The following is a 25,365-nucleotide window of genomic DNA, read 5'->3' as shown; positions in this document are numbered from 1 at the left end:
CATGTTTTCATTTTTCTTAGACTGTCCTTGGAGTGGAATTGCTCAGTCATATGGTATAAGTGTATTTTTAATTTTGTAAGAGCCTACTATACTGTTTTCTAAAGTGGCTATACTATTCTGTATTCCCACCAACAAAGTATGAGTGTCCCACTGCTTGACATCACTGGTACTATTTTATACAGGCTAATTTAAAGGTTTCTTATACTACCTAATGATTTCACAAAGCAGATTAAATTATGTATTAAAATCTCTATGCAAATATTTTACATCCTGTAAAAATATATAGCTTTCCTAGGTTTTCACATTAGTTTAAAGTAAATAAGCCAGTTCAAATTTACCTTTTAGGCTCAGTGCCTGTAGCTCAAGCGGCTAAGGCGCCAGCCACATATATGAGAGCTGGCAAGTGTGAATCCAGCCCAGGCCTGCCAAACAACAATGACAACCACAACCAAAAAACAGCCAGGTGTTGTGGCAGGCGTCTCTAGTCCCAGCTACTTGAGAGGCTGAGGCAAGAGAATAGCTTAAGCCCAGGAATTGGAGGTTGCTGTGAACTGTGATGCCACAGTACTCTACGCAGGGTGACAGCTTGAGGCTCTGTTTCAAAAAAATAAAACAAAACAAAACAAAAATCGAATTTACCTTTTAATGATCTCTTCTTCCTGTTATTATGTTCTTACCTGAGCTGCTCAATTTTCTCTGGAGTAATAGGACTACTGCCCAAGACTTGGTTTATCTCTTCATACAGTTTTTGTTGAACTTCTTCACAGGTCGTTAAAAAAAGGATTGCCCAGGTACACACTAGGTAAAAAATTATATTAATAACAATGAAAATAGCTAACTGATGGGTTGGGTATAGAATAAAACAATAGCAACAACAAATGGCTTGGAGTGGAATTTTACTGTGTATATTTTTCTTCTGATATAAGATACATAAATGCTACCAAAAAGTGAAATAAAAATTCTTCACTGGATTTGTATTTTATTGAATAAAACCTGAATATTTACAGAATGCTGCCCAAAAGACAGTGAAATTTGGATGTTTTCTTTCTTTAAAATGGCAAGTAATTGAAGCCACTTTACACATTTTACCTTAAGTAAAACAGTTAAAATAATAAATAAACTTCATTATCTGTGGAAGTATTCAATGTTGGTGATTGTGATGAATTATCTGGTTCATGCAACCCTGTAAAATAATAAAAACTGATTTATCAGTTACTTAGGAGCACTAATTAAATGATTCCTACAAATCAAAGCAGCAAGAGATTTATTTATAAATCAATACTCTGATTTTTTTACTAATAACAATAAATACAATGGTTCAAAAACTATGACTGGTTATTGTTGAGGACCATAGTTCTCCCAGATCACCTGGGAATTGGCTGACACCACAACTCACAACCTCAGATTGTGATTTGATACATTTGGGGTGTGGTGAGGCATCAGTACTTTTTTTTTTTTTTGCAGTTTTTGGCTGGGGCTGGATTTGAACCCGCCACCTCCAGCATATGGAGCTGGTGCCCTACTCCTTTCTTGAGCCACAGGTGCTGTCTTTTTTTTTTTTTTTGAGACAGTCTCACTTTGTCGCCCTCTGTAGAGTACTGTACTGTCATAGCTCATAGCAACCTCAAACTCTCAGGCTCAAGTGATTCTCTTGCCTCAGCCTCCTGAGTAACCCACCACAACACCCCACTATATTTTTGTTTTAGCAGGCCTATGCTTTTTCACTGTGGCTATTGAGTGGAATAGAATTTCTATTTCACAAGGGTGTGAATAACAACTTGAATAGCATATGACATGTATGTGACACAATTTTATAAAGACAGTACTATGTACCTGAAGGATTTATACAATAATTTGCTTATAGACACTGCTTGACTATATAATCACTTAAAATTCATATAACTATATAAGCTTAATACTTTCAAATATTGGTTCTTTCATAGAACTCTCTTTAAAAGGATAACCAGATAACTGGAAATAGTTTTTTAAGCCATAATACAATACTGAATCAGACATAATTTCATGGAGGTCATCTAGAGGTAAAACCTTCTTTTAGAAAAGGAAAAAATGCAGAAATAAGTATCTTGGCCAAGGCAAATAAATGGCAAAATAAGGACTTTAGTTAAGGTTTCTTGTGTAACTTCTCTCTCAAGAGCATCATAAGAGCTTTTACTGTGTATATTTTTCATAAATGGGCTGGTATGGTGGCTCACGCCTGTATTCCTCACAATCTGGGAGGACGAGGTGGGTATCACTTGAGTTCAAGATGAGCAACAGCAAGACACTATCTCTACCAAAAATAGAATAGCCAGCCAGGAGGCCAGGTGAGGTGGCTCATGTCTCTAATTCTGCACTTTGGGAAGCCGAGGCAGGTGGACTGCCTGAGCTTACAGGTTCAAGACCAGCCTGAACCAAAGCGAGACCTCATCTCTAAAAAAATAGCTGGTCAGGTGGCACTCATAGCTCAGTGGGTAGTGTAGGTGCCAGCCACATACACTGAAGCAGACAGGTTGTAACCTGGCCAGGGCCTCCTAAACAACAAAGACAACTGCAACAAAAGAAAATAGCCAGGCCTTGTGGCAAGCACCCTATAGTCCCAGCTACCTAGGAGGCTGAGGCAAGAGAATTGCTTACGCCCAAGAGTTAAGAGATTGCTGTGAGCTGTGAGGGCGACATAGTGAGACTCTATGAGACTCTATCTCAAAAACAAAATAAAAAAATAAAAAATAAATAAAAAATAGCTGGGTGCTATGGTGGGTGCCTGTTGTCCCAGTTACTCGGGAGGCTGAGGCAAAAAAATTGATTAAGCCCAAGAGTTTGAAGTTGCTGTGAGCTGTGATGCCACGGCATTCTACCGAAGGTGATAAAATGAGACTCTGTATTAAAAAAAAAAAAAAAAAAGGAAATTCCTCAAACAGGGCAGCGCCCGTGGCTCAGTGAGTAGGGTGCTGGCCACATACACTGAGGCTGGCAGGTTCAAAAACAACAATGTGCCAGCAAAAACAACAATGACAAATGCAACAACAACAACAAATAGGCGGACGTTGTGGAGGGTGGCGGTAGTCCCAGCTACCTTGGAGGCTGAGGCAAGAGAATCACTAAAGCCCAAGAGTTTGAAGTTGCTGAGAGCTGTGACACCATGGCACTCTTCCCAGGGTGACAGCTTGAGGCTCTGTCTCAAAAAAAAAAAAGAAAGAAAAGAAAAAAAGAAAATTTCTTCGAACAGAAATAGCAGTAAATGAAATCTCGCAAGTGAACATAAATTTTCTAGATTTTAAACTGATGTCCTAATATTATACTTCCTTCAAGCATTTTTATCTTAGTATATTTTTATATTTCTAAAAATATTTTAATGACTATAACTGAATGGTATTCCACTAATCTAAAACCAGTGAGGAAACTTAGAAACATATCACGTATTTTAAAATTTTAAATAAAAATCACCTTCGATTGCACCAAGGGAGGAGTTCTTTTAAATCGTGATTTCTGTGCCCTATATCCTCTTGTTGGCAGACCTTAATAATAGCAGACTGGCTTGGAGTCCAAGTGAAAAGCAATAGCAGGAAAAGCTCACTGCTCCAGTTGGAAAGGTGTCACTAGCAGTTCATTTTAAAGGCACTGACTAGAATTCATAATCCATAAAACATGTCAAGAAATTTATGGCAGTTTTCAGAGGCAGCATCAAGCACTTTGGGTTAAAAAAAAAGGCACCTATGTGAATCAAGCCTTTAAAATAAAAATAAAAAAGAGCTAAGGGAAATTATAAAGAGGTCTTAAAACAGTGTTTCCTTTGTTTTAGAGTAGCTTCACTTTCGTGTATATATATATATATATATATTTTTTTTTTTTTTTTTTGTAGAGACAGAGTCTCACTTACTGCCTTCGGTAGAGTGCCATGACATCATAGGACTCACAGCAACCTCCAGCTCTTGGGCTTCTGCGATTCTCCTGCCTCAGCCTCCCGAGCAGCTGGGACTACAGGCCACTTTCGTATATTTTTATTTATTTTTATTTTTTATTTTTTTGCAGTTTTTGGCGGGGGCTGGGTTTGAACAGGCATATGGGGCCAGTGCCCTACTCCTTTGAGCCACAGGCACCGCCCAAACTTTTGTATATTTTTAATCCATCTGAAAAAGAAATAAATTTATACTTACATTTTGCAGTTATTATGCAACCGGCCAGAGAAAATATCATACTGTCTTCTAGGATCTAGGAAACAAAACTAAGTTTAGAAGGTGTGAAATGTAAGGGCCTATATCAGGTTCTGCTAAAATAATCTGGAGAGTATAAAATTAGGGTCAATGAAAAGAAAAAAGTCTATTATTTCTTTATGATGTTTTCATTAAAACAAAATCTATACAGGGCGGTGTATAGATTGAGGTTATATACCGGCCCCATATACCGAGGGTGGCAGGTTCAAACCCGGCCCTAGCCAAACTGTAACAACAAAAAAACAGCGGGGTGTTGTGGCGGGCGCCTATGGTCCCAGCCACTCAGGAGGCAAGAGAATCGCCTAAGCCTAAGAGCTGGAGGCTGCTGTGAGCTGTGATGCCATGGGAGACAAAGTGAGACTCTGTCCCTTTAAAAAAACAAAAACAAAAACAAAATCTATACAATATGAAAAGCAACCTAAATACTGCACCGCTTTTTGTGTGTCTTTTTTTTTAAAATTGATATATAAAAGTTACAATTAGTAGTTATAATACATATTTGGGGGGTACATGTGATATTTTCTTTCTTTCTTTTTTTTTTTTTTTTGTTGAGACAGTCTCACTATGTCGTCCTTGGTAGAGTGCCATAACATCACAGTTCACAGCAACCTGAAACTCCTAGGCTTAAGCAATTCTCTTGCCTCAGCCTCCCAAGTAGCTAGGCCTACAAGCACCGGCCACAATGCCCAGCTATATTTTGTTGTTGTTGTTGAAGTTGTCATTGTTGTTTAGCTGGCCCAGGCCAGTTCAAACCCGCTGCCCTCGGTATATGTGGCTGGTGCCATAACCACTGTACTACGGGCACCGAGCCAATATTTTCATATATGTATACAATGTGTAATAATCAAATCAGGCTATTTATTGCTAATTACCGGTTTATTACTGGTTTATGATACACTTTGGCAAACAAACTTGTTCAGTCCTATGTTTCTGACTTGTCCTAGTAAACCAAGAAAGCCTCAGAATAGTGGAGAATATCCTGCTACTGTCCTAGAAGACTGAATCAATTCCTGCACCAAAACATACCCAGGAAATCACTTCTGACCACAAGGACTTGCATATGTAGAGTGAGGTGGAGGATTCTGACAATACACAGATGTGCAAAAATGATTCCTTTCTTGTCTTTTGCCTGACAACACCCTAAGTAAACTGCCACACCTTATCATGCAGGCAGAATGATTTATCTAAAAAAGCTTATACAGGCTCAGCACCTGTAACTCAGGAGGTAGGGTGCTGGCCACATACACTTGAGCTGGCAGGTTGGAAACTAGCCTGGGCCTGCCAAACAATGACAACTGCAGCAAAAAAATACCCTGGCATTGTGGCAGGCACCTGTATCCCAGCTACTTGGGAGGCTGAGGGAAGAGAATCACTTAAACCCAAGAGTTTGAGGTTGCTGTGAGCTGGATGCCAAAGCACTCTACCAAGAGTGACATAGTGAGATTCTGTCTTAAAAAAAAAAAGGCTTACACAAGTTCTTCCTTTTATAGGACCAGAGAATTTTGCTTATTCAAATATTATTTGCTTATTCAAATATTAAATAATGCACAGCTGCTGCAAAGAGTGAACTAACAAGAGACTAAGTGCTTGTACTAGTTATGATACACAATTAAAGAGAAGAAAAGCCACTGAATTCCAGGAGAGTATCTGGATTAAAGTGAATGAAAAGCACACTGTAAACATGAGTGATTATTTTGTGTCTGATAAACATTTAACAATCACATCACCTGTTGGTCATTAAGGTTCCCCTGTACTAAGGAGTCAATGAAAATATGTTGACTGAAGTTCCTTCTTTTTCGTTCTTTTATAATTTTCTTTAAAATAGATTCCAGTTGCATAAGGGCTTAGGGAAGAAAAACAAAATGATTTTAGAATCCAATCACTTATAGGGATCCAACTTTTAAAAATAATTCTGCATAACGTTACCATATGAAGAATAAAAATTTCAAAGCTAGCAACCAACAATAAAGAAAAGTAATTTATGTTTAAACTCAGCTAATTTATTCTCCTCCGTTTTGCCAGTCAGACAATGAAGTTTGCAAACTCATCCTAGAAAAAGTGCTGCATACTTCATTGCTGAATTATCACTATGGTCGTCTTTGAAGTACCCCCCTTTGCCATGTGGGGACCAGAAAACACTGTTTCATGTTGCTCCATATTCTATACTCCCCTTTCTTCCCACTTTACTGCCTGCTCATTCTCAGTCTCCTTTTTGGATTCCTTCTTCTCTTGACTTTCCTTTTTTTTTTTTCCTCTGAGATAGAGTCTCACTATGTCCCCCTGGGTAGAGTACCGTGGCGTCACAACTCACAGACACTTCAAACTCTTGGGCTTAAGCGATTCTCTTGTCTCAGCATCCCAAATAGCTCAGACTACAGGCACTCGCCACAATGCCCAGCTATTTTTTTATTTTTCACAATTTAAAATTTATAATTGTTTATTTCAGGAACTTTTATTCAATATTTTTAGACCTTGGTTGACTGAGGGTAACTGAAACCATGGAAAGCAAACCTGGATAAGGAGGGACTACTGTACTATATGTTTCGTTTTGTTTTTATTGTTGGGGATTCATTGGGGGATACAAGAAACCAGGTTACACTGATGGCATTTATTAGGTAAAGGTCCCCAAAAGATGTGGTATACACCAAGACCCCACAACCCCCTCCTTCTCTCTCTCTGCTCTTCCTTTCCTCCCTTCCTCCTTCTTTCTCTCTGCTCTCCCCTTCCCCCACCCCCACCATTAAGGAGACTAATTAGGAGGCTGTTCCAGTAAACCAAGCAAGAGAGGTCATGTGGCTTGGACCTGGCAACAGAGAATATAGAACTAAAACAAAAAGAGAGTAAGAAAATAATTCTGTATTTTGAAGACAGACCCTTCAACATTGGCTGATGTATTAAATATGGGATATAAGAGAGAGAGAGACACCAAAGTTTTAGTTATGAGCCATTGGAAGATGCGGTTATTAGAAAATAAGGGGAAGATCCTGTTCTGGGAGAACAGGACAATTAATTGTCCTCATATCAAAATTGAGTACATAGAATTCATGCTTCTCCATAATGCCTGGCTATTATTATGTTGTAGTTGTCGTTGTTTGGCAGACCTGGGCTGGGGTCAAACCTGCCAGCTCTTGTGTACGTGGCTGGTGCCCCAGCTGCTGAGATAAAGGTGCTGAGCCTCTTGACTTTTCTAATGATGAAATGTCCAAGCACAGGGTTCAGTTTGTGGACCTCTTCTTTTTTTCTATCCATATTCACTACCTTGGTGATCTCCAGTTTCAGTGCTTTAAATACATACAATCTATGTACTGAAACTTCTAAATTCCTATTTCTAGTCAAGACCTCTTTCCCTTGAACTCCAGACTCATACATCTAACAACAAACTCAACGGCTGCACTGGGATATGTGAGCACACTCAACATACTGAACTCTTGAGCTCTCCTCCCAGAACAGGATCTTCCCACAGTCTTCCTTATTTTCTAATAACCGCATCTTCCAATGGCTCATAACTAAAACTTTGGTGTCTCTCTCTCTCTCTCTTATATCCCATATTTAATACATCAGCCAATGTTGAAGGGTCTATCTTCAAAATACAGAATTATTTTCTTACTCTCTCTTTGTTTTAGTTCTATATTCTCTGTTGCCAGGTCCAAGCCACATGACCTCTCTTGCTTGGTTCACTGGAACAGCCTCCTAATTAGTCTCCCTGCTTCTGTGGAGGGCCTCATAGTATATTATGAACAACTATATGCTCAAAAACTAGAAAACCTGGAGAAAATGGATAAATTCCTAGAAACATACAACCTCCCGAGATTAACCCAAAAAAAGAAATAGAAATCCTGAATAGACTAATCAAGAGTAGTGAGTCTGAATCAGTTATAAAAAATCTCCCTTGCCAAAAAAGCCCAGATCAGATGGACTCAAAGCTGGATTCTATAAGAAATATAAAGAACTAATACCAATCCTCCTAACACTATTCCAAAAAATTGAGAGGAGAATTCTAACTCCTAACTAATTCTAATCCCTAACACATTCTATGAGGCCACTATCACCTTGTACCAACAAAAGGATGCAACAAAAAAATAAAACTATAGACATCAATATTCCTAATGAACAAAGATACAAAAAGATGCTCAATTCAACAAAATACCAGCAAATCAAATTTAATAGCACATCAAAAACATCATATGGCATGATCAAGTGAGTTTTATACCAAGAATGCAAGGCTGGTTCAATATATGAAAACCAATAAATGTAACACATTTATCCTGATAAAAATGTGATACATTATTAATACTGTAATGTAGTAGTTCCAACACTTTGCTACACATGTCAATAAACTCAGTATATGCAGAAAAAGCTTTTAGTAAAATTCAGCATCCCTTCATAATAAAAATCCTTAACAAACTAGGCACTGAGGGAACATACCTCAAAATGACAAAGGCCACAGCCAACATCATACATAATGGAGAAAAGTTGAAAGTATTCACCCTGAGAAATAGAACAAGACAAGGGTACCCATTTTCACCACTTTATTCAACACAGGACTCACCAGAGCAACCAGGCAAGGGAATAAAATAAAAGCCATCTAAATTAGAAAAGAGGAAGTCTAATTATCCCTCCTGGCTGATAACATGATCTTATATCTAGAAAAGCATAAAGACCTCACCAAAAATCTCTTAGATTTAATACACGAATACCGTAAACTTTTGGACTATAAAAGGAATGTACAGAAATTAGTAGCAATTCTTCTTTTAGAGGAAGATAGAGTTTCATTATGTCACCCTTGATAGAGTGCTATAACATCACAGCTCACAGCAACTTCAAACTCTTGAGCTTACACGGCAATTCTCTTACCTTAGCCTCCCAGTAGCGGGGACTACAGGCGCCCGCCACAATGCCTGGCTATTTTTTTGTTATGGTTGTCACTGTTTTTTTAGCAGGCCCGGGCCGGGTTTGAACCTACCAGACCTGGTGCACGTGGCCAGTGCCATAACCACTGAGCTATGGGTGCCAAGCTGAGAAATTAGTAGCAATTCTATATACCAATAATGATGTAGCTGAGAACCAAAGAAATGATACCACTTAGAATAGCTACAAAGTAAGAAATACCTAAGAATACATTTAACCTTGTATGATGTCTACAAGGAAAACTACAAAACACTGATGAAAGAAACTGTAGAAGTCACAAATGAATGGGAAAACATCCCATGATCATGGATTAGAAGAACTGATATTATTAAAATGACTATATTCCCCAAAGCAATTTACAGTTTCAATGCAACATCTATCAACATCTTTGAGAGGTCAAGGTTGGTATACTGCTTGAGGCCAGGAGGTTGAAATTAGCTTGGACAACATAGTGAGCCCTTCATTTCTACAGAAAGTAAAAACAAAGAATAGCCTCCTGAGTAGCTAAGGACTACATGTGTATGCAAGGCTGAGGCAAGAGTATCATTTTGCTTGAAACTAGGAGTTTTGGATACAGTGAGCTACTGCACTCTAGTCTGGATGACAAAGCAATACTCTGTCTCAAAAAGAAAAACAAACAAAAAAACCCCTCAAAACCAATGTCGTTTTTCACAGAATTAGAGGAAACAATTCTGAAGTTCACATGAAACCAAAAAGGAGCACAAACAGCCAATGCAATCTTGAGCACAAAAAACAAAGCATCATATTGAATAACTTCAAATTATACTACAAGGCTATCGTAACCAAAACAGCATGGTATGAAAACAGACACTTAGATCAATAGAATAGAATAGAGAACCTAGAAATGAAGCCACATACATACAGCTAACCAATCTTTGAGACACTTAGATCAATAGAATAGAATAGAGAACCTAGAAATGAAGCCACATACATACAGCTAAATAATCTTTGACAAAAATCAACAATGGACAAAAGAAACTCTTTTTCAATAAATGGTGATGGGAAAACCAGATTGCCATATGTAGAAGAATAAAACTGGACCCCTACCTCTTACCATACAAAAATCAACTCAAGGTGGATTAAAAATTTAAATGTTAGACCTGAAACTATAAAAATACTGGGGGGGGGGGAGCGGAGCATGATGGCGGACAGGACTGACGTGTAGCCCACCTCTCCCAAGCCATCAGGTGAGAGGAAAGGCGGTCTGGACCTTCTCTGTGTGTGGATTATCGGAGTGAACAGACAGCTGGAGACGCCCAGCAAACTGGCGGATTGCTATATATGAGGGGTAATTTAAAATCACAGACTGTGTTGTAGAGATTCTTCCCTGCTCGGCCGTGCAGGCCAGCAGGCCCCTCCCCTATGGAGGTCAGCAGCTTGTAAATGCTGACAAAACCCAATTGACAAATAATTATTCCTGAATTGAGGGAGGCATCCGAAAGGAGAGCCACTCAAAACCACAGGAGCTGGGCAAACTGTTGGACAATTGAAGGGAACAGATCCTGCCCGGGAAACAGACATTTTGAACTACCCAAAAGGGCGGGCATCTTTCCCCCAGGTGTTGGAGGGGGCTGGCGGTTCAGGCTGTGCAGCAAACTGGCAAGTGCCGATCCAAAAGGGAAACTCTGAACCATAAAACTCAGAATAAGTCCTCCAAACGCTCCAACCACGGGAACCGGCTTCAAGCCGCGGATCCGCCTTTAGCTGCTAAAGCCACAAAGCTACTGAAGCCGCGGACTTCGCTTCAGCCCCGGGAGCCAGCTAAAGCAGATAAAACCGCACGCCTGCCAACGACTGCACGAACTCAGCAGCACTCCCCCTACAGCCGATTGCAGTCGCCAGTTTGCAGGAGAACCTGGGAACAGAGTGGAAAGACTTAAGAAGCGTGGACACCTGCACTGAGTGGGAAGATCGGTCACAAGTGCTATCTGGAAAAGAACAGCTGAGGTTACACAATTCTTAGGCGACAAACTTTTACAGAAATTCTAAAATGGCCATCAGCCATGGAAGGTGGTTACCATGGTAACAGTATAAACTGTAAATCAGGTATAAGTCTCGGATCCACTCACAGCGCCACCTGGTGTCCAGAAAGAATATTTCAGTATGAATATATTCCTAAGAAAGTTGATTCCTACAGCAGACATATAGATATATATAGGTATATTTCTAACATGCAAGAATATTTTTGTAGTTGGTGCCTTTTTTTTTTCCTTTGGTTTTCGTGTTTTTTTTGTTTTGTTTTTGTCTGTTTCTTCCTCACCATTTTCTTAGAGGAGATTTTGATAATTTTTTATTATTACTTTTTATATAGATATATTTTTATTTCTATGTCTTCTAATTTTAATTTCTTCTTTCTTCTCATTTTACATTCCTACTAACACCACTTTTTTCTCTCTTTTTTTTCCTTTCTTTCAATTATTTTACGATTATCACTATTTTTATTGCAGTTGTTCTTATATTGCTGTTGTCATGGCTGTTAGCTGTATGTCTATGTGTTTCCGTCTGTCTCTGTATCTATGGGCCCGTGTGCCAGCTAACATTTGTATCTGTTTATTTGTTCATTTGGTCTCAATGAGCTTGGTGTTACGACCTGCAACTCTGAGCTCCTAACACTCCCCTCCACTCTCACTTCGTGATCTGGAGACCTGCCCCCACAGGAGTCCAGATTCTTGGGTGAACTCTCGAGAGGTGTAGACAGGACCTGCACTACAGCTGGCCAGTGCTGACTCTGTAGCAAAACAGCGAGAAGACGACGGTCGGCTAAGAGGGAACTACACTGGAGCGGTGGTGCCCCGAGGTGCAGAGCAACAGCTGTCTTCAGCAATAACAAGGCCCACCCCCAGATATCCCATAGCCTCTCCTCCTGTCTTGCTGGGCAACCAGACGAGGCCGAGCATCTTCTCAGATGGCAACCACCATGGAACAGACCTGGGACTGAAACACAGGCCCCGTGAGTAAAGGGTTTGCCTGAGGCGGCACTGACCAGGGTGGAACACGGGGACTAGAAAACACACCAGCAGAGCCAGGAAACTCCCAGGGTGGGGCTGATCCAGAGGACCGCTTTACTGAGCCTAAGACGCACCTGGCCCTCAGAGGATCACCAGCCTATAGACAAAGGAGACCAAAAGGCTGCGAATACAAACCCGCAGGACTAAAGACAGGGCCTGAGGCACAGGTTCTGGGAACTCAAATCAGCCTCTCCTCTGCAGAAGAATCTAGCAGGGTCAGAAACAAACTCCCACAGGGTTGTTCCGTTCACCCAGTAACATAAACTAAGGGTGGGGCTGGAACTGAGTGAACACCTCCAGCCTCCATCAAGTGCCCGAGGTTGACAGGCCATACCACCCCCTGCTGGATAAAGACAGAGAGTAGCAGCCTAGACGAGCAGACACAGACTACCCTGTGACTTAGGCAGGTGCAAACCCCTGGAGTATCTGCTTACTGCAGACAACTGACTGGCTCACAGACCTGTGGGGCTAGCAGCGACTGGGTGTGACAGAGCTGCAAGGTGGGGAAGGAGGCATCAACCTTCCCAGACTGATCTATTGGCTGGGTGGCTCTTCCTGACTCCACGTAGCACTGCAGCAAGCCATCTTAGAGCAGTCAGCAGACCCCTGTGATCCAGTTCCCAGGGACCACTTGAACTCTCCCACCTGAGGCAGCTGCTGACTCAGACAATTGATTTGGACCTTTTGAACTGAGCCACTCACCTGGGGACTATCCAGGCGGTGCCCGGGGTGTGTGGTTGTAGGAAGGTTTGATTTTCCTTTTCCATTTGTTGCCTGTGGTGGGTGGGGTGACTTAATTTCTGGTATTTCTCCACAGCTGAGACTTCAACCCAGAGTAACTGTTTCACTAGGGTCAAATAGAAACCAGCTGAAAACAAGACAGAACCACTTAGCCCCTCTACACCAAACAGGGCCCCAGTTTCTCAGGCCACAGCACTGTACGGGTCCTGGACAAAACACAAGGGGAGAAATCAAAGGGAGTAAAACAATCATGGGGCGGAATCAGCGGAAAACTCTGGTAACATGAATAACCAGAATAGATCAACCCCCACCAAGGAAAGATACGGCAGATGTAATTGAAGATCCCATTCACAAACAACTGGCTGAGATGTCAGAAATCGAATTCAGAATTTGGATGGCAAACAAGATTAACAAAATGGAACTAGGAATTCGTGGAGAAATTCAAAAGCTGTCTCAAGAATTTAACAAATTTAAAGACAAAACCACCAAAGACTTAGACACACTGAAGCAAGAATTTGCAGCCCTCAAAGATATGAAAAATACAATAGAATCCCTTAGCAACAGAATGGACCAAGCAGAAGAAAGGATCTCCGACATCGAAGATAAAGCCTTTGAACGCTCCCAAACTCTCAAAGAGGAAGAGAAATGGAGAGCAAAAATGGATCACTCTCTCAGAGAGCTCTGGGATAACTCGAAGAAGGCAAATATCCATCTCATAGGAATTCCTGAAACAGATGAAGTGGCCTCACTGGGCACAGACGCCCTTCTGCATGAAATTATGAAAGAGAATTTTCCAGACATGCCCAGAGAACCTGAAATTCAGATAGCAGATAGCTTCAGAACCCCAGCACGACTCAACCCCAATAAGACATCCCCCAGGCATATCATAATTAACTTCACTAAAGTTAATATGAAGGAGAAAATTCTCAAAGCAGCCAGGCGAAAGAAAACTATTACCTTCAAAGGGAAGAACATTAGAATGACTGCAGATCTCTCTGCTGAAACTTTTCAAGCCAGAAGAGGGTGGTCATCAATGTTTAATCTCCTCAAGCAAAATAACTTTCAACCCCGGATCTTGTACCCAGCTAAACTGAGTTTCATTTATGATGGAGAAATTAAATACTTTAATGATATTCATATGCTAAAGAAATTTGCCATAACCAAACCAGCTCTTCAGGATATTCTCCAACCTATCCTCTATAATAACCAACCCAATCCTCTACTACAAAAGTAAACTCACTCAGAAACTTCTGATGAAACTCCAACTTCCACAATGGCAAAAGGATTAAAAATGCCCATTGGACTTTTGAAAAACTCAATACCCAAAATTTCACCAAACTTATCAATACTCTCCATTAATGCGAATGGCTTAAACTGCCCTCTAAAGAGACATAGGTTAGCTGACTGGATACAAAAACTCAGGACAGACATTTGTTGCATACAAGAGTCACATCTTAACTTAAAAGACAAATACAGACTCAGGGTGAAAGGATGGTCGTCCATATTTCAGGCAAATGGTAACCAGAAAAAAGCAGGTGTTGCAATTTTATTTTCGGATACAATAGGCTTTAAACCAACAAAAGTAAGGAAGGACAAAAATGGTCACTTCATATATGTTAAGGGTAAGACTCAATATGATGAGATTTCAATTATTAATATCTATGCACCCAACCAGAATGCACCTCAATTTATAAGAGAAACTCTAACAGACATGAGCAACTTGATTTCCTCCAACTCTATAATAGTCGGAGATTTTAACACTCCTTTGGCAGTGATGGATCGATCCTCCAACAAAAAGCTGAGTAAAGAAATTCTAGATTTAAATCTAACCATCCAGCATTTAGATTTAGCAGACATCTACAGAACATTTCATCCCAACAAAACTGAATACACATACTTCTCATCAGCCCATGGAACTTACTCGAAAATCGATCACATCTTAGGTCACAAGTCTAACCTCAGTAAATTTAAAGGAATAGAAATTATTCCATGCATCTTCTCGGACCATCATGGAATAAAACTTGAGATGAGTAACAACAGGAATCTGCATACTCATACAAAAACATGGAAGTTAAATAACCTTATGCTGAATGACAGCTGGGTCAGAGATGAGATCAAGAAGAAAATTGCCAAATTTGGGAGGCGCCTGTGGCTCAGTTGGTAAGGCGCCGGCCCCATATACCGAGGGTGGTGGGTTCAAACCCAGCCCCGGCTGAATTGCAACCAAAAAATAGCAGGGCGTTGTGGTGGGCGCCTGTGGTCCCAGCTACTCGGGAGGCTGAGGCAAGAGAATCACGTAAGCCCAAGAGTTAGAGGTTGCTGTGAGCCGTGTGACGCCACGGCACTCTACCTGAGGGCGGTACAGTGAGACTCTGTCTCCACAAAAAAAAAAAAAAAAAAAGAAAAAATTGCCAAATTTTTGGAACAAAACGACAATGAAGACACAAACTATCAGAACCTCTGGGACACCGCAAAGGCAGTTCTAAGAGGGAAATTTATAGCACTGCAAGCCTTCCTCAGGAGAACGGAAAGAGAAGAAGTAAGCAACTTAATGGGACATCTCAAGAGACTGGAAATGGAAGAACACTCCAACTCCAAATCCAGTAGAAGAAAAGAAATAACCAAAATCAGAGCAGAACTAAATGAAATTGAAAACAAAAGAATAATACAACAGATAAATAAATCAAAAGGCTGGTGTTTTGAAAAGGTCAACAAAATAGATAAACCTTTGGCCAACCTAATCAGGAAAAAAAGAGTAAAATCTCTAATCTCATCAATCAGAAATAACAAAGACGAAATAACAACAGACTCCTCAGAAATCCAAAAAATTCTTAATGAATATTACAAGAAACTTTACTCTCAGAAATACGAAAATCTGAAGGAAATTGACTGTTACTTGGAAGCACGTCACCTTCCAAGACTTAACCAAAATCAAGTGGGAATGTTGAACAGGCCCATATCAAGTTCGGAAATAACATCAACCATACAAAATTTCCCCAAAAAGAAAAGCCCGGGACCAGATGGTTTTACATCAGAATTCTACCAAACCATTAAAGAGGAATTAGTACCTATATTACTCAACCTGTTCCAAAAGGTAGAAAAAGAAAGACTACCCAACACATTCTATGAAGCAAACATCACCCTGATCCCCAAACCAGGAAAAGACCCAACAAGAAAAGAAAATTATAGACCAATCACTAATGAATATAGATGCAAAAATATTCAACAAGATTCTAACAAACAGAATCCAGCAACATATCAAACCAATCATATATCATGACCAAGTCGGTTTTATCCCAGGGTCTCAAGGCTGGTTCAATATACATAAATCTATAAATGTAATTCAGCACATAAACAAATTAAAAAACAAAGACCATATGATTCTCTCAATCGATGCAGAAAAAGCTTTCGATAACATCCAACATCCCTTCATGATCAGAACACTTAAGAAAATTGGTATAGAAGGGACATTTCTTTTTTTTTTTTTTTTTTTTTGTGGTTTTTGGCCAGGGCTGGGTTTGAACCTGCCACCTCCGGCATATGGGACCGGCGCCCTACTCCTTGAGCCACAGGCGCCACCCAGAAGGGACATTTCTTAAACTGATAGAGGCCATCTACAGCAAACCCACAGCCAATATCATATTGAATGGAGTTAAACTGGAATCATTTCCATTCAGATCAGGAACCAGACAAGGCTGCCCATTGTCTCCATTGCTCTTTAACATTGTAATGGAAGTTTTAGCCACTGCAATTAGGGAAGAAAAGGCGATCAAGGGTATCCACATAGGGTCAGAAGAGATCAAACTTTCGCTCTTCGCAGATGATATGATTGTATATCTGGAAAATACTAGGGACTCTACTACAAAACTCTTAGAAGTGATCAAGGAATACAGCAGCGTCTCAGGTTACAAAATCAACATTCATAAATCGGTAGCCTTTATATATACCAACAATAGTCAAGTTGAAAAAACAGTTAAGGACTCTACCCCATTCACAGTAGTGCCAAAGAAAATGAAATACTTGGGAGTTTATCTACCAAAGGACGTGAAAGATCTATATAAAGAGAACTATGAAACTCTAAGAAAAGAGATAGCTGAGAATGTTAACAAATGGAAAAATATACCATGCTCATGGTTGGGAAGAATCAACATTGTTAAAATGTCCATACTACCCAAAGCAATATATAATTTCAACGCAATCCCCATTAAAGCTCCACTGTCAAACTTTAAAGATCTTGAAAAAACAATACTTCGTTTTATATGGAATCAGAAAAAACCTCGAATAGCCAAGACATTACTCAAAAAAAAAAAAAAAACAAAGCAGGAGGGGGCGGCGCCTGTGGCTCAGTGAGTAGGGCGCCGGCCCCATATGCCGAGGCTGGTGGGTTCAAACCCAGCCCCGGCCAAACTGCAACAAAAAATAGCCGGGCGTTGTGGCGGGCGCCTGTAGTCCCATGGCGGGCGCCTGTAGTCCCAGCTGCTCGGGAGGCTGAGGCAAGAGAATCGCGTAAGCCCAAGAGTTAGAGGTTGCTGTGAGCCGTGTGACGCCATGGCACTCTACCCGAGGGTGGTACAGTGAGACTCTGTCTCTACAAAAAAAAAAAACAAAGCAGGAGGAATCACGCTACCAGACCTCAGACTATACTACAAATCGATAGTGATCAAAACAGCATGGTACTGGCACAAAAACAGAGAAGTAGATATCTGGAACAGAATAGAGAACCAAGAGATGAATCCAGCTAATTACCGTTATTTAATCTTTGACAAGCCAATTAAAAACATTCAGTGGGGAAGATTCCCTATTTAACAAATGGTGCTGGGTGAACTGGCTGGCAACCTGTAGAAGACTGAAACTGGACCCACAACTCTCACCATTAACCAAGATAGACTCTCACTGGATTCAAGATTTAAACCTAAGACATGAAACTATAAAAATACTAGAAGAGAGTGCAGGGAAAACCCTTAAAGAAATTGGGTTGGGCGAGTTTTTTATGAGAAGGACCCCCCGGGCAATTGAAGCTGCTTCAAAAATACACTATTGGGACTTGATCAAACTAAAAAGCTTCTGCACAGCCAAGAACACAGTAAGTAAAGCAAGCAAACAGCCCTCAGAATGGGAAAAGATATTTGCAGGTTATGTCTCCCACAAAGGTTTAATAACCAGAATCCACAGAGAACTCAAACACATTAGCAAGAAAAGAACAAGGGATCCCATCGCAGGCTGGGCAAGGGACTTGAAGAGAAACTTCTCTGAAGAAGACAGGCACACGGCCTTCAGACATATGAAAAAATGCTCATCATCTTTAATCATCAGAGAAATGCAAATCAAAACTACTTTGATCCCAGCTACTTGGGAGGCTGAGGCAAGAGAATCGCTTAAGCCCAGGAGTTGGAGGTTGCTGTGAGCTGTGTGAGGCCACGGCACTCTACCGAGGGCCATAAAGTGAGACTGTCTCTACAAAAAAAAAAAAAAACTACTTTGAGATACCATCTAACTCCAGTAAGACTAGCCTACATCACAAAATCCCAAGACCAGAGATGTTGGTGTGGATGTGGAGAAAAGGGAACACTTTTGCACTGCTGGTGGGAATGCAAATTAATACATTCCTTTTGGAAAGAGATATGGAGAACACTTAGAGATCTAAAAATAGATCTGCCATTCAATCCTGTAATCCCTCTACTGGGCATATACCCAGAAGACCAAAAATCACATCATAACAAAGATATTTGTATGAGAATATTTATTGCAGCCCTATTTATAATTGCTAAGTCATGGAAAAAGCCCAAGTGCCCATCGATCCACGACTGGATTAATAAATTGTGGTATATGTACACCATGGAATATTATGCAGCCTTAAAAAAAGATGGAGACTTGGGGCAGCGCCTGTGGCTCAAGGAGTAGGGCGCCGGTCCCATATGCCAGAGGTGGCGGGTTCAAACCTAACCCCAGCCAAGGGAAAAAAAAAAAAAAAAAAGATGGAGACTTTACCTCTTTCATGTTTACATGGATGGAGCTGGAACATATTCTTCTTAGTAAAGTGTCTCAAGAATGGAAGAAAAAGTACCCAATGTACTCACCCTTATTATGAAACTAATGTAGGACCTTCACATGAAAGCTATAACCTAGTTACAACCTAAGAATAGGGAGAAGGGGGAAAGGGAGGGGAGGGAGGGGGGAGGTAGGTGGAGGGAGGGGGATTAATGGGATTACACCTGCGGTGCATCTTACAAGGGTATATGTGAATCCTAGTAAATGTGGAATGTAAAGGTCTTAGCAAATTAACTAAGAAAATGCCACAAAAGCTATGTTAACTAGTGTGATGAAAATGTGTCAAATGGTCTATAAACCAAGTGTATGGTGCCCCACGATCATATTAATGTACACAGCTATGATTTAATAAAAAAATAAAAAAATAAAATACTAGAAGAGGAAGGCACCTGTAGCTCAGTGGTTACGGCGCTGGCCACGTGCACCAGGGCTGGTGGATTCAAACCTGGCCCAGGCCTGCTAAACAACAACAACAAAAAAATTAGCTGGGCAATGTAGTGGGCACCTGTAGTCCCAAGTACTAGGAAGGCTGAGGCAAGAGAATAGCTTGAGCCCAAGAGTTTAAGCTGCTGTGAGCCATGACGCCACAGCATTCTCCAGGGGGCTACAACATGAGACTCTGTCTCAATTAAAAACAAAAAACAAAAAACTTAAAAATACTAGTAGAAAACTCTTCTGGACATTGATTTAGGCAAAAAAAAAAAAAAAAAATAATAATAATAAATAAAATAAAATCATGACTAAAACCTCAAAAGCAAATGTATCAAAACCAAAAATATACAAATGGGACTTAAACTAAAAAGCTTTTAGATAAAAAAAGAAACAACAGTGTGCAGAGAAAATATATGCAAGCTGAATCCAACAGGGCATGAGTATCCAGAATTTACAAAGATAGCAAATAAAATGAACAACTCAACAATAAAAAAACTCAATCCTATTAAAAAGTTGGCAAAGTACATGAATATACATTTTTCAAAAGAGGACACACAAATAGCCAATAAACATGAACAAATGCTCAACATCATTAATCATCAGAGAAATGCAGATTAAAACCACAATGAGATTATCTTCTTATACCAGTTAGAATGGCTATTATTCAAAATGCACAAAACCCCCCTGATGTTAGTGTGGACAGAGAGAGATGGAATGCTTATATGCTACTGGTAGGAATGTGAATTACCACAAATCTCTATGAAAAACAGTATGGAGGGCGGCGCCTGTGGCTCCATCGGTAGGGCGCTGGCTCCATATACCGAGGGTGGCGGGTTCAAGCCCGGCCCCGGCCAAACTGCAACCAAAAAATAGCCGGGCGTTGTGGCGGGTGCCTGTAGTCCCAGCTACTCGGGAGGCTGAGGCAAGAGAATCGCTTGGGCCCAGGAGTTGGAGGTTGCTGTGAGCTGTGTGAGGTCACGGCACTCTACGAGGGCCATAAAGTGAGACTCTGTCTCTACAAAAAGAAAAACAGTATGGAGATTTCTCAAGGAACTACTATTTGATCCAGGAATCCCACTACCAGGTATCTACCCAAAGGAAAAGAAATCATTATATCCAAAGGATACTTGTACTCCTATGTTTCTGCAGCACTGTTCACAATACAGATATGTAATCAGCTTAAGTGTCTATCAACAGATGAATGGATACAGAAAATATGATATATACACACAATGGAATACTATTCAGCCATAAAAGGGTAAAATTATGTCTTTTTGCAGCAACATGGATGGAACTAGAAACCATTATCTTAAGTGCAACAACTCACATGCAAAGACAAATATCACATGTTCTCACTTATAATGGGAGCTAAATAATGTCTATACATGGAAGTAGAGTATGGAATGATAGACAAAGGAGACTGGGGGTGGAGGGCAGATGATGAGAGGTTGTTTGGTGGGTACAACATGGATTGTTTCAGTGATGTATGTACTGAAAGCCCTAACTTCATCATAATTTATCAATGCAGCAAAACTGTACTTTTACCCCTATGAAATACATACAAATAAAAAATAAATGGAAATAAAGTTGCAACCACCTCAATCTCTAGCACACCCTATCCCCCTCTGCTTTTTTCTCCACAGCATTTTTCACCTTAAAACATACTATTTAATTTACTTGTTTAGATTATTGTTGGTCTCTTCCCAATAGAATGTGGTGTCACAGGGGCAACCTAGCACCTAAAATGTGCCAGAATATTATGATCTTCCCTAAATATTAACAGATTTGAACAAAGATAATTCATATTAGTTATTCAAATGAAAAATTATTAACAATGTAATGTAGTAGTTCCAACACTTTGCTACACATCTGAATCATCTGGGAAGCATTTTTATTTATTTATTTTTTTTGAGACACAGTCTCACTTTATCATCCTTGGTAGAGTGATAAAGGTGTCATACACTCACAGCAACTTCAAACTCCTGGGCTCAAGCAATTCTCTTCTCACGGCCTCCCAGCTAGGACACCAGGCCCCTGGCATAGCCCCCAGCTATTTTTAGAGATTGGGTCTCACTCTTGCCCAGGCTGGTCTTGAACTCCTGAGCTCAAACAATCCACTTGCCTTGGCCTCCTAGAGTGCTAGGATTACAGGCATGGGCCACCACAGTAGGAAGCTTTTCTAAAAATAGTAAAGTGGGCGGTGCCTGTGGCTCAAAGAGGTAGGACGCTGACCCCATATGCCGAAGATGTGAGTTCAAACCCAGCCTCTGCCAAAAAAAAAAAAAAATAGTAAAGCATGGGGCGGCGCCTGTGGCTCAGTGAGTAGGGCACCAGCCCCATATACTGAGGGTGATGGGTTCGGCTCCAGCCAAACTGCAACAAAAAAAAAAAATAGCCAGATGTTGTGGCGGGCACCTGTAGTCCCAGCTACTTGGGAGGCTGAGGCAAGAGAATTGCCTAAGCCTAAGAGCTGAAGGTTGCTGTGAGCTGTGACATACAGCACTCTACAAAGGGTGACAAAGTGAGACTCTGTCTCTAAAAAAACAAAGCATAAATCACACCTCATATCAATTCAATCTGAATGTTTATAGGTAGAAGCCAATCCTCAATATGTTTTAAGAGTCAATATATGGCAAACTTTGGTAACTACTACGACACAGTCTAACCCTAGATGTACAATGGAATAATCTGGAGTTCTTTTACAAAAATATCTGACGTCCAGGCCACCCTTATCCCAGATTTGAATAAAGTGGTCTAGGATAGGGCCCGATTTTCACTTTTTTAAGTTCCCTGAGTGATTCTGATGTGTAGAGCATACTGGGAATTACTCACTTAAACTAAGGAAGCTCTAATCCAGCTATAATGAAACAATCATTTTTAATAAAAGTTCAAATTTGTACTATATTCATATTATAAGCCAAAGAATATATCATGGTAGATCTATTTTTATTTAGAATCAAGGAATATACATTATTAAATTTCATTTCATATTAATTTAACCAGTAATTTCTGAAATAAAGAAATTGGTTAATCAAGGGGAATTAATCCAAATCATCCATTAAAATAATCGGAATGGTAATAGAAAATTGATAGCAGGGGTATCAATTAAATTGGCTTTTTTATAACTTTTATTGGACAACAGGGAATTGCTAGAATAGTAAGCTAATTAAGACTGAAATTTTTATCTCCTATGCAAATAATAGGTCCTAGCTCATAGTAACCCTCAATTTTTGTTGTTTGTTGAAAAGATGAAGAAAGAGAATCCTGTGAAGCAATACAATTACATATGGAAAATAAACCACTATTCCAATGCAGTCTATGTATTTTAATTTAACCTGCCTGCTTCCAAAGAAAAAATTCCAACAGCTCAGAATTAAAGTATTAATGTGATGCCCTAACTCCATCTATATTGAGCAAGTGAACCAGACTTACTCCATTTTGTTAAAAGCTTGCCAACACCCCCTTTTTGTAACCAAAATTGCCCCTTGAACAAGCAGGGATCCTGCAAAAATGGGAAGGAAATTGAACTGAGAGCTGTGGAATTCTGTGACAACTGAAAACTATCTTGTGGAAACCACAATCCTCAGCCAGAAGGCGTTTGTGCTATAGTACACGTATTGCCCCAAATGTATGTGTACCCTGGTTCAGAAGGAGAGAGCTTAATTTTCTCTCAAGGATGGAGTTCACATCGTCAAAAGCGAGCTCCAGTCTTAATCCCAATCCTGTTTGGTCTCACAGTGGCAGGAGGTGCGACTGCAGGAACCGCTGCCTTAGTAAAAGGTAACAAAGACCTTGCACCAGTGTTCTCACAAATTGATGGAACCTTAGAAAAACTCCCGTCAGCTATAAATTTACTTAGCATCAAGCAGACTCTCTAGCTGAAGTAGTCCTCCAGTATCGATGAGGGCTAGACCTCCTCTTTTTGAGGCAAGGAGGTTTATGTGCTGCACTAGGAGAAGACTTGTTTTTATGCCAGCAAGTCAGGGGTAATCAAAGATACCCTACAAAAAGTCCAAGATGATTTAGATAAAAGAAAAAAGGAAAGAGAAAGCTTTCAGACCTGGTTCCAAAACTTACATGATTGGAATCCCTGGTTAACAACTTTGATCACCTGCCTCGCTGGCCCCCTACTCCTCCTTATCCTGGGATTACAAACAGGGCCTTGCTTTCTCAACTTGGTTCATCAAGTTCCTAAAAACTCAATTGGCCACACTCAAACTCATGGTGATTTATGCCCAATATAAACCCATACCCTTAGATGAAGAGACAAGAGTTTAACTTGGACATCAAAGATTTGATGTGAGAATGAGACCAGTGGTGACTGTGATGCCCTAACTCCATCCATTTTGAGCAAGTGAACCAGACTTACTCCATTTTGTTAAAAGTTTGCTAACTTCCCTTTTTGTAACCAAAATAGCCCCTTGAGCAAGCAGTGACCCAGCAAAAATGGGAAGAAATTTAGCTGAGAGCTGCAGAATTCTGTGACAACTGAAAAAAATCTTGTGGAAACTACAATCTTGTCACAAGTCTGTCTGCTTTGTCTGTGAGCAGTTTTTAGACCTCTGTAAGATCCCAGACCCCTTCCCCATACTTCTTACCTTGCAGATACTGGCTTCTGTATAAGTCTGCTTATGCTAGGGCTTCCCATCCCCTGCTTGAAGTGCCATATAAAAACCACACCCCTGCTTCAAGGTGCTCCAGAGACTGTAGCGTGAGCCCACAAAGTAACTTGGCCCGCCTAATAAAAGACCCTTGCTGAATTTGAACTCAGTGTGCTGGCATTTCTCTGTAATTCCACTCGTGGGTACAACATTAAAGCATGACACTCATTCAACTACTGACAGAAAATACAGAACAACAATAAAAAAGGAGAAAGGGAGGCTCAGCGCTTGTAGCTCAGTGAGTAAGGGCGCCATCCATGTACACCGAAGCTGGCGGGATTGAGCCCGGCCTGGGCCTGCTGAACGATGACAACTGCAACCAAAATATAGCCGGGCATTGTGGCAGGTACCTGCAGTCCCAGCCATGTGGGAGGCTGAGGCAAGAGAATCGCTTAAGCCCAAGAGTTTGATGTTGCTGTGAGCTGTGATGCCATAGCACTTTACTGAGGGTGATATACCAAGACTGTGTCTCAAAACAAAAACCAAAAAACAAAAAAGGAGAAAGGGAAAGTAATTTGGGAGAGCTTAAATATTTTAATATCTTAAATTATTAAATTATCTAAAACTGCTATTTTTGGCCAGGGTGTGGTGGCTCAAACCTGTGATCCTAGCACTCTGGGAGTCCAAAGTAGGTGGATTGCTTAAGAAGTTTGAGACCGGGAGGCGCCTATGGCTCAGTTGGTAGGGCACTGGCCCCATTTACTGAGGGTGGCGGGTTCAGGCCTGGCCCCGGCCAAACTGCAACCAAAAAATAGCTGGGTGTTGTGGCGGGCGCCTGTAGTCCCAGCTACTCAGGAGGCTGAGGCAAGAGAATCACTTAAGCCAAGGAGTTGGAGGTTGCTGTGAGCTGGGTGAGGCCGCGGTACTCTACCGAGGGCCAGAAAGTGAGACTCTGTCTCTACAAAAAAAAAAAAAAGAAGTTTGAGACCGAAGGCTATGTTAACCAGTGTGATGAAAATGTGTCAAACAGTCTATGAAACTAATGTATGGTGCCCCATAATGACATTAATGTACACAGCTATGATTTAATTTAAAAAAAAAAATTTAAAAAAAAAAGAAAAGTTTGAGACCACCTGTAGTCCCAGCTACTCAGGAGGCTGAGGCAAGAGAATCGCCTAAGCCCAGGAGTTGGAGGTTGCTGTGAGCTATGTGATGCCACAGCACTCTACCCAGGGCGATAAAGTGAGACTCTGTTTCTACAAAAAAAAAAAAAAAAAAGAAGAAGAAGTTTGAGACCAGCCTGAGCAAAATCGAGACCCTACTTCTACTAAAAATAGAAAAACACTAGCCAAGTGTCATGACAGGCACCTGTAGTCCCAGCTCCTTGGGAGGCTG

At 40.6% G+C, this 25,365-nt stretch overlaps 1 protein-coding gene across 1 annotated transcript in view; it reads right to left on the bottom strand.

The window, feature by feature from the left end:
- LOC128590308 (cytochrome P450 20A1) overlaps nt 1-25,365 on the bottom strand; it is a 60,142-nt gene that overhangs the window by 15,842 nt on the left and 18,935 nt on the right. The window contains exons 7-9 of the mRNA XM_053597622.1: nt 5,939-6,054; nt 4,155-4,209; nt 678-798 (exon numbers count right to left, since the gene is read on the bottom strand). Of these exons, the coding sequence (XP_053453597.1) occupies nt 678-798; nt 4,155-4,209; nt 5,939-6,054 (292 nt within the window). The remainder of the gene's footprint in view (nt 1-677; nt 799-4,154; nt 4,210-5,938; nt 6,055-25,365) is intronic.

Source organism: Nycticebus coucang, chromosome 7, assembly GCF_027406575.1.
Source record: "Nycticebus coucang isolate mNycCou1 chromosome 7, mNycCou1.pri, whole genome shotgun sequence".
Classification (NCBI taxonomy): domain Eukaryota; kingdom Metazoa; phylum Chordata; class Mammalia; order Primates; family Lorisidae; genus Nycticebus; species Nycticebus coucang.
This window is presented reverse-complemented; position numbering and strand designations above follow the sequence as displayed.